At 45.7% G+C, this 8,151-nt stretch overlaps 1 protein-coding gene across 1 annotated transcript; it reads right to left on the bottom strand.

The window, feature by feature from the left end:
• Positions 1–802: 802 nt before the first annotated feature.
• Positions 803–5,485, bottom strand: LOC109378140 (probable cystatin-15). The gene is made up of 3 exons (XM_019634599.1): positions 5,291–5,485; positions 2,743–2,853; positions 803–883 (listed from the first exon to the last, which is right to left on the bottom strand). Exons 1-3 carry the CDS (start codon positions 5,483–5,485, stop codon positions 803–805), a joined length of 387 nt encoding a protein of 128 aa, XP_019490144.1.
• Positions 5,486–8,151: the final 2,666 nt, after the last annotated feature.

Below are 8,151 nucleotides of genomic sequence, written 5' to 3'. Positions count from 1 at the left end.
GAGTTGCTCATCAAGGTGGGTATCAGTTGCCACAGTGCCTGTCCCAGGGGAAGGGGTTGATGTTGATAGCCATGAAGGGCAGGCTGAGTGTAGAAGGGGAAATAAAGCATCAGGGAGCAGGTAGAGAAGGTGTGATGGAGCTTCTATCTATGCTCTTAGCCTTCTTACAGGACATAGGAAAAATCTTCTTGCTATTATGCAGCTCCTAGTGTATGTAATCAGATGAGTGACCATAAAGCACAAGCCTGCTGTGAGTTTCAGTCACCACCACCCACCCTGTACCTAGGCATGGCCTCCTACAAAAGGGGCATCCCATGGTCAACATGGTTACAGAGATGGAAGCACGGGGGACATGAGTCTCTTCCCGCAAAAAATTGTCTGCATTCCTATGAGTGGAGTGAAAGAGGGGCATGGACAGACTGGAGACTAAATGAGTGGATGGATGGATGGATAGATGGATGGATGGGCAAGTGAATGAATGAACAAGGGTCTAAACAAACCAGTGGAGGCTCTGCAAGAACCACTAAGGGAAGACTCTCATGAACTGGGGAGTTTGCTTTCCTGAACACTGTACCTGCAGCCAAATTAAGAGCAATAATGATAAATCCTTTACTACGTGTCACTGGCAGAGACTTCCATGTAAAACAAAGAAACAGGAGATTAAAAAACTGACAGGGACACAGAAAGTGCTCTGAGATGCTTTTAATTCCGCTGGTGCTTCACAGACCTAACTACAGACTGACTGTCACTCTCTAGAGGAAAAGGATCTTCTGCTGTGAGACGCCAGGAACTCCTTCCCTGCCTATTTCTGCACGCAGGTGCTGTTCAGCAGGGTGAACTCAGAAAACCATGGTCGGGCATCAACAACAAAAGTGCAGTCCACCTGAAAATGTAATTGCAAGACATAAAATCAGAATGATGTAACACACAAGGGCGCTTAGCATGAAAAACTTAATAAGGGCTCAAATTCATTAAAAACTATAAAAGAAAAGAAAAGCAAAAACAGTGACTTGGGTAGGGCTTGAGAAGCTCAAGGCTTCACCAGGATGATAGGGGTTACTGAGTCCGCCCACCTGAGCCCAAGGGCTTCTGAGAGGATGACTAGTGGGCCCATCACCTGCCCCTGAGGGGGTCTCCCAGTGCACATGATGCTGTATGATGGCTCCCACCCCGTGAGTCCTAGGGAGCCGGCACACTGTCCAGGAGGTGGTCCAGGTGAACATCCACCCATTCAGCAGAAGCTGCAAGTCCACCCCAAAGAGAGTCTTCCCCCAAGGCTGAGATAGGAGGGAGAGATCAGCCCTTCTGAGGGCATCACCCTGACTGAGGCCCGTCCACAAGATTTGAGTCCTACAGACCAGATGCAAGCTCTTGAATAATGAACCAGAGCTTGGACTGATGGGACATGTTCTTGCAGCCTAGGAGACTAGAGGGAGAGGTGGGATGACCACACTAATTAAACAGTCTGAGATCCAGAGAAATGGGAGCAAAAGAAAGGGTGAGGACACAGAGAACAGCACCTGCCTGAACCCTGAAGTATTAGGAAGCTTTGAGGCTGGACACAAGGGGCAGGACTCCATCCTGGGAGGAATGTCAGGTGGGTAAGGTCAGGGTGTATCTGGTCCACCAGCCAAACTGGGAGCACAGGTTTCAGCTCACTGCTCCTCCAGGAGCAGCTCTGCCTGCTTTGAATGACTGGCTTCACCCTCCAGTGGAGAGCCCTGGGACCTGGTGGGAGTGGGGCCAGGACCTCCATTCTGCCCCACGAGTATCCCTGAGGACTTTCCTAAGCCTTCGTCAAAAGTCCTTCTGTGAGATAATAATTTATATATATAATCTGCCCCTGACTTTTGGCACAGAACTCTTTGAATCCCTTATAACTTCCTAAGTGTTAAGAGCACTAGGAACATCTTTTGTTCTAATGAGGTGATTCTAGGTGGGCTCCTGGATGACGGTTGGTCACCAGGAAGACCAAGCCATGATTAGAAGCATGGAATTTTCAGCTTTACTAAACCCCTATCCTCAGAGAGGGTAGAGGGGTTGAAAATGGAGTTGATGATCGAGCACGCCTATGTGAAACCTCCATAAAAATCTCAAAAATATAATATTTGGGGAGCTTCCAGGTGGATGAACACATCCAAGTACTAGGAGGGTGACACACCCTAACTCCACAGGGACTGAAGCGCCTGCATTCAGGAGCCTCTCAGACCTCATCCTATGTATCTCTTCATCCGGCTGTTCATCTGTATCCTTCATCATATCCTTTAATAAACTGGCAAATGTAAGTAAGTACTTCCCTGAGTTTTGTGAGCTGCTCCAGCAAATTATTTGAACCTAAGGAGAGGACTGTGGGAACCTCAGATTTATAGCTAACTCAGAGAGAAAATATCGGTGCCCTGGGGACCTACTACCTGTGATTGGCACCTGAAGTGGGTGGGGGCAGTCTTGTGGGACTGAGGCCTTAACCTGTGAAATCTGACACTGTCTCCAGATAGACAGTGTCAGAATTGAGATAAGTTATAGGACACCCAGCTGGTGTCACAGGGAATTGCTTGTTGCTGTCGGAATCTAACCCCTTCCCCACCCAATTTGGTGACCAGAAGTGTCAGCAGTGAAATGTTTTGTGTGAGGAGTGAAGGAGGCACATGGAAGGAATATGTGTTCTTCTAATACACCTTCTTTGATATTATTTTTTATTCTCAGAAGATTCATGATGCTTTGGGGCTGATTTTACTCTCAAACCTTTTTCTCATCTGGACCTTCTTGCAAGGGGCAGTTTTCAATATCTTCATCATATTTTTTACAAATTGTGCGGCCCATCTCCAAGTCCATTAAAAATGTCATTGTCCATCTCTGTCAAGAGGAAATTATAAAACACCTGCTAAATGTTTACTTTTCATGAATTGAAAAAAAAATCCAGAAAATCAAGTTGAAAAGTGAGCAAAAGACTAGAATATGCATATACTTAGTACATGTGCAATTTTTCCGTAAGGATATATACAACAGAAAGGTGTCCCTATATGCAATAAAGCTTGCACTAAATCTCCCCTGCCACTCTCCTGATGGCCAATACCTGGTCGTCACATTGACGGTACCATGAACGTCGGGGCATGGGGGTGGTGGCATGTTCACAGGATTGAAAGTTCCGCAGCAATGAGCCTGTACATGTTGCAGCCACAACTGACATGTGACCAATCTCTCACTTCTATGCCTGAGTGGCAGCCAGACACCAAGAGAACACACGGAATGATTGCTTTTATAGAGAGGAGGATAACGGGCATGTTTGTCCTCTGATTAGACATCAGAGCTGCACTATCCCTTTCGGGGGTACTGAGGGCTGGGAACACTCTGTCTCTTCATGTGGGAGCTGACTGCACAAAAGGGCTCATCTTGCAGATGTTCATTGAGGTGATATTTATGAGTCAGGTGCTGTCCGTCTGTTTATTAGGCTTCTATAAGTAGTTATTAAAAGTCATGATGTCATTTCTTTAAGTAGAGGTCCATGAAAACTGGGGAAGAACTCAAACACAGAGAAATCTAGCCAGAAATCAGCGCAGGGAGAAACACGCCTCTCACTAGACTGATGTGGCATTGTTTAGAAAGCGAATCGTTTGGGGCTCAGGAATTCCTGCAGGTGACATGCACCAACAAAACGCTCAGACACACAGACACTCATGCATGCCCAGACCCCCTGCACAGTCACCAGACCCCAAGCTAGGACGGAGTCAGGGTCTAGGGCAGGGGCCTGTGTGGCCTCCCTGGGTACAGGGTTGGGACGCAGCCCGAGGAAAAGGAGATGCTGAGAAATGGGAAAGACTGAGAGAAGCCAGTTCCCCTGTGCAGGTGAGGTCCACTCCCCTGTTTGTCTCTTCTGGAGTGTGCTCAGAAGTGAGACCCTGAACATCAGAGACCTGCGGACATGGCACCTGGCTCAAGGCTATTCATGGGGGACCAGAAGCTGGGGACAGAATGACTCCAGGATAAGTCCCTTCCTTCCCTTAAAGCCCTACAACTTACTGCCTCCTTGACCTTCCAGGGGTTGATTCAGGAATACTAAATGTCATGTGTTCTGCTTAGATTTTACATGTCTCCCCCCACCTTACTCCATTGTCTTTTCAGTGATAGTCACCACCCACTGGGACAAGCCCCTGGGGCCTGCCTTTGACCCCACTCTTTCTTCCACACCTCACATCAGTGTACCCCACATCCACCTTTAAGCAGACCCAGAAGCCAGCACTTTACTTCCTGGTGACCGGGAGACCATCCTTTTATCATGGTCTCAGCTTGCCCACAGGCTGTGGAGCCTATGATGCCTGGGGGTTTGAGCATCCAGAGAGATGTTGCTAATCCTTCTGAGTGACTTCCTCCCATGGGTCCCCATTACTCTGAAGGTAACATCTTAACTCCAAACCTGTGGCCCTGAAGACGCCCCAGCCCTGCCTCCTCATGCACACTCTTCTGTGACACAGGTCCAGGGACTTCTATGCCATTTCTCCAGACACTCGTGGCTTGTCCTCATCCAGGGACCTCTCTGTGTCTGCCTGCCCTTCTTGTCCCCAAACCTCCACCACATGACTGGGTCCTTTTAGGAATGCCCATTATAGAGAAGCTCTCTCTGACCTCCCCCCACACACCCTGCCTTCCCATTGCCCTCGGTCCCTGCACTGACCACTCTTGTCTCAGCCTTCTACTGTTTCACTCATGAACCTGAGGCCTTTTTGCCCCTCATCATCAGCATAACCGCCCCGTGGGAACACACCTCTGTGTGTCTTCTCTGCCACTTCCCACCCAGGCCTGGAACCACAGTGGCTGTGCAGTCAAGCCCTGCCAGCTTCAAGCAAGACATCTGTCAGCATCCTGCCCACTGATCAGCACAGCGCAGCTCCCTGGAGCCTGCCGAGGTCTGCCGTCAGCAACTCTGTGATGCCTTTGTTTCTTGGGCTTTTGTTTCCAGTTGCTGCCTGTCAATCTCTGCTGTCCTTGCTTCTCTCAGCTATCTTACATGGGGGGGCTGCTTTTCTCTCCTTCACGCCATAGCTGAATCTCTGACACTAATTTTTTCCTTTCTGCTGTGTTCTTTCCTTCTCTACGTTGTTTTTCAGGGGTTTCAGTCATTAATGAAACAAAAAAGAAACTTGAAGCACTTATAACGATACCTTGTATTTTAAAAAATATTTAACGAACATGAAAAACATCCTTTGCTCTTTTTGGCAGACCCAAAATTCACCCCTCCTAGGCTTGGTTTCAGGGCCAGCACAGAGCCTCAGTGAGGTTGGGCTGTGCTACTCACCTTGCGCTGGCTTCTTCCTACCCACAGCAGCTTGTAAGCATACTCATCCTGATGGGCTTCGTTGAATTGAAACATGGCAAACTCCACACACATGGCAAAGAAAGTGGTGCTCTTACTAATGTCCACAAAGTTGGAACGGCAGACATGAGGCCCCAGTGCAATGAGCCCAAGAAGCAGAGGTGCCTTCAGGAACATGTTGTCGGATGTCAGCCCTGGTGGCCAGCAGCACACAGGGTGAGGGGGTGGCAGCTGCTGTGGGGCTGCCTCCACAGCTCCACATCCCACGCAACCCTGTCCCACAGAATCCCTGAGCTGCTGACTGGTGTCTTATCTAGTTCTTTCTCTCCACTCCCAGCCTTGTCCCTCCTGTCACCACCAAAAAGAAGACAGAGCAGGAGTCACATTTTCCACTCCCTTGTCACATAAGCCTTGGTCCCAAGGCTGCCTTCTGCCGCAGCCCGACCTGAAAGGTGGGGGTCTAAAGCCCACTTCGCTTGCCCTCACAGCAGTGCAGCCCAAGAAGGGCAGAGTCACAGGAGTTCTTAGGAATACTGGTCAGCCTTTAACTGGCATCTGTGTTCAGTTCATCCTCTCCATCTACTGCCTTGTCTCTCCTGTCATCACCAAACAAAAGGTAAAGCAGGGGGTCAATTTTCCACACCCTTGTCACAAAAAACCTTGAAGCAGACACACACAGGTAATGTGCTCTGTTCCTTGCACATCTCCGTGCCTGCTTGCCAGAGCTGCATTTTGAGAAGGTGTCTCTGTTTCCTGCAGCCCACTCCTGCAGGATCTTGAATCCACCACCTTTCTTTCCCGCAAGCCAGAACAGGCAAGGACTTCCAAAGTCACATTAATTCCTGGGAAATCTGGTAAGCCTGGGGAGAGAAGGCATTGGCCAAACCTGCCTGCAACCTTGGTTGGAGTCTACACTACCAGCTGGACTCAGGGGAGTACAGGGTGTGCAGCCATCAATGGGGTAGGCAGGGGTGTCTATGAGAGGCTTTCTTCACCACCACCCTGACCTTCCTCAGCCTTCATCTGCCCACTCTGATAAGCTTATGATTCATTTTCCCTCACTTCAAAGCATGCCCTTATTTCTACTGTGACCGCTTTCTTGACTGGTGGGCTATTAGAGCAGTATTGTTTAATTTTTAACTACAGTTGATTTTCTAATTATCTTTTCTCTTATTAACTTCCAGCTCAAGTCCACTATAGTCAGAGAAGATTGTTTTCTATTATCTCTTCTTTGAAACATGTTGAGATTTATTTTATTGCCCAGAGTATGACCAATATTCTATACGTTTTTGAAAAGAATGTGTATTCTGCATTTTTGAGGTATAGGGTTAGACATCCATATAACTTAATACACCACTGTGATCAAACTTTCCATATATTTACTCTTTTTATTTTGTTTTGTTTTATTGAAATTTGTTTTGTTTGTTTCGGTCTTCTTTTCTGTCAGTTACTGAGAGATGGGTTAAAAATCACTAGGACTGAATTTGTCTATCCTTTTTTACTCCAATTCTTGCTTTATATATTTTGAGATTCTGTCATTAAATGTTTATACAAATAGAACTCACTTTTTTGGCAGTCGACCATGTTATCATAACGAGCTATACCTTTTTATCCCAAATAATACTCCTTGCTCTGAAGTCTACTTTGTCTGATGTCAAACAGCTGCATTAGCATTGTTTTCCATAGTGTCTTCATGATATATTTTTATCCATCTTTTTACTTTTATCTTAATAATTAAGATGCCTTTATAAGTAGCAAATGTTGCTGTAAATGTTGTAAATCAGTCTAACAGTCTTTTATTAGGAGGATTTATTTCATTTACAATAACATATATTACTGATCACTGGTAAGTAATATTACCATTACTCATATGTTAGGGTTTGTATCTACATATTACTGTTTTTTTTTTGTTTGTTTTTTTATTTAGCTGAGCCATCCTGCCACCTGTTGGCAGCTCAGCGGCTGCTCAGCTCAGGCCGGAACTCAAACCGCTGTTGCTCAGAGCTCACACTCTTGAGTGAGTTCTTAACCAACTGAGCCACTCGGCCGGCCCTTACATATTACTGTTTGTTTTCTAGTCATCTCATTTATCTCTGTTCCTTCTTTTCTCCTCTCTTGCATTCTTTTGGATTATTCAAGATTAATTTTTAGTATTCCATTTCTTCCCTTTAATGGCTTTAGTTACCCTTCTTTCTACTCTTCTTTTTGTGGTAATTCTAATTATTATAATGAGCATAAATGACTTAATTGAGTGTACTGTAAATTAGTACATTTACTGTTTCAAAGATCATGAAAAAACCCTTAGAACACTATTTCTCCTCCTCCTCCTCCTCCTTCTCCTCCTCCTCCTCCTCCTCTGCCTTGTGTGTTATTGTTGTCAAGTGTTTAAATTCTATATATTTGAAAGCGCACGTAAGACAATATGTTGTTTTATACATTCACTATTCATTTGGAATTAGCAACCCTTCTGCTAGGCATCATTCTTTCAACATTACTTTGCTTCCATTGGGATCATTTCTCTTCCCCCAAAGAACTCTTTTAAGGATATATTTTTGGTTGGATCTTGTTGATATATCTTTTAGTTTTTTTCCCCAAAAAACTGTCTTCTCGCTAAACAATTCTAGTTCCATAGGTACCTATGTCTTAGAGGTTCAGCCAAGCCTCTTTCCTTTCTCCTCTGGGTATATTCCAACCATTGTGACTATATGGATTTAGTACTATAACTCTTCCTCTAAGCCCTGCTTTGGCTGTATCTCAGAAGTTTTGCTATGTCAAATGTTCATTACTTTTTTTTGTTTGTTTTGGTTTTGGGTTTTTTTTACTAGGCAAAGAACTTTATTAAT

Source organism: Hipposideros armiger, unplaced genomic scaffold, assembly GCF_001890085.2.
Source record: "Hipposideros armiger isolate ML-2016 unplaced genomic scaffold, ASM189008v1 scaffold_1768, whole genome shotgun sequence".
Taxonomy (NCBI): domain Eukaryota; kingdom Metazoa; phylum Chordata; class Mammalia; order Chiroptera; family Hipposideridae; genus Hipposideros; species Hipposideros armiger.
Note: the sequence above shows the minus strand (reverse complement) of the source record. Positions and strands in the feature narration are given on the sequence as shown.

Bases quoted from the DNA above. Each gene is read 5' to 3' on its own strand.
- LOC109378140 (XM_019634599.1), bottom strand. From the start codon at position 5,485: ATGTTCCTGAAGGCACCTCTGCTTCTTGGGCTCATTGCACTGGGGCCT. The intron at 2,854-5,290 runs GTGAGTAGCACA...TCCTCTTGACAG, and splicing joins TAGGAAGAAGCCAGCGCAAG to AGATGGACAATGACATTTTT. The intron at 884-2,742 runs GTTTGAGAGTAA...TTACATTTTCAG, and splicing joins AAGGTCCAGATGAGAAAAAG to GTGGACTGCACTTTTGTTGT.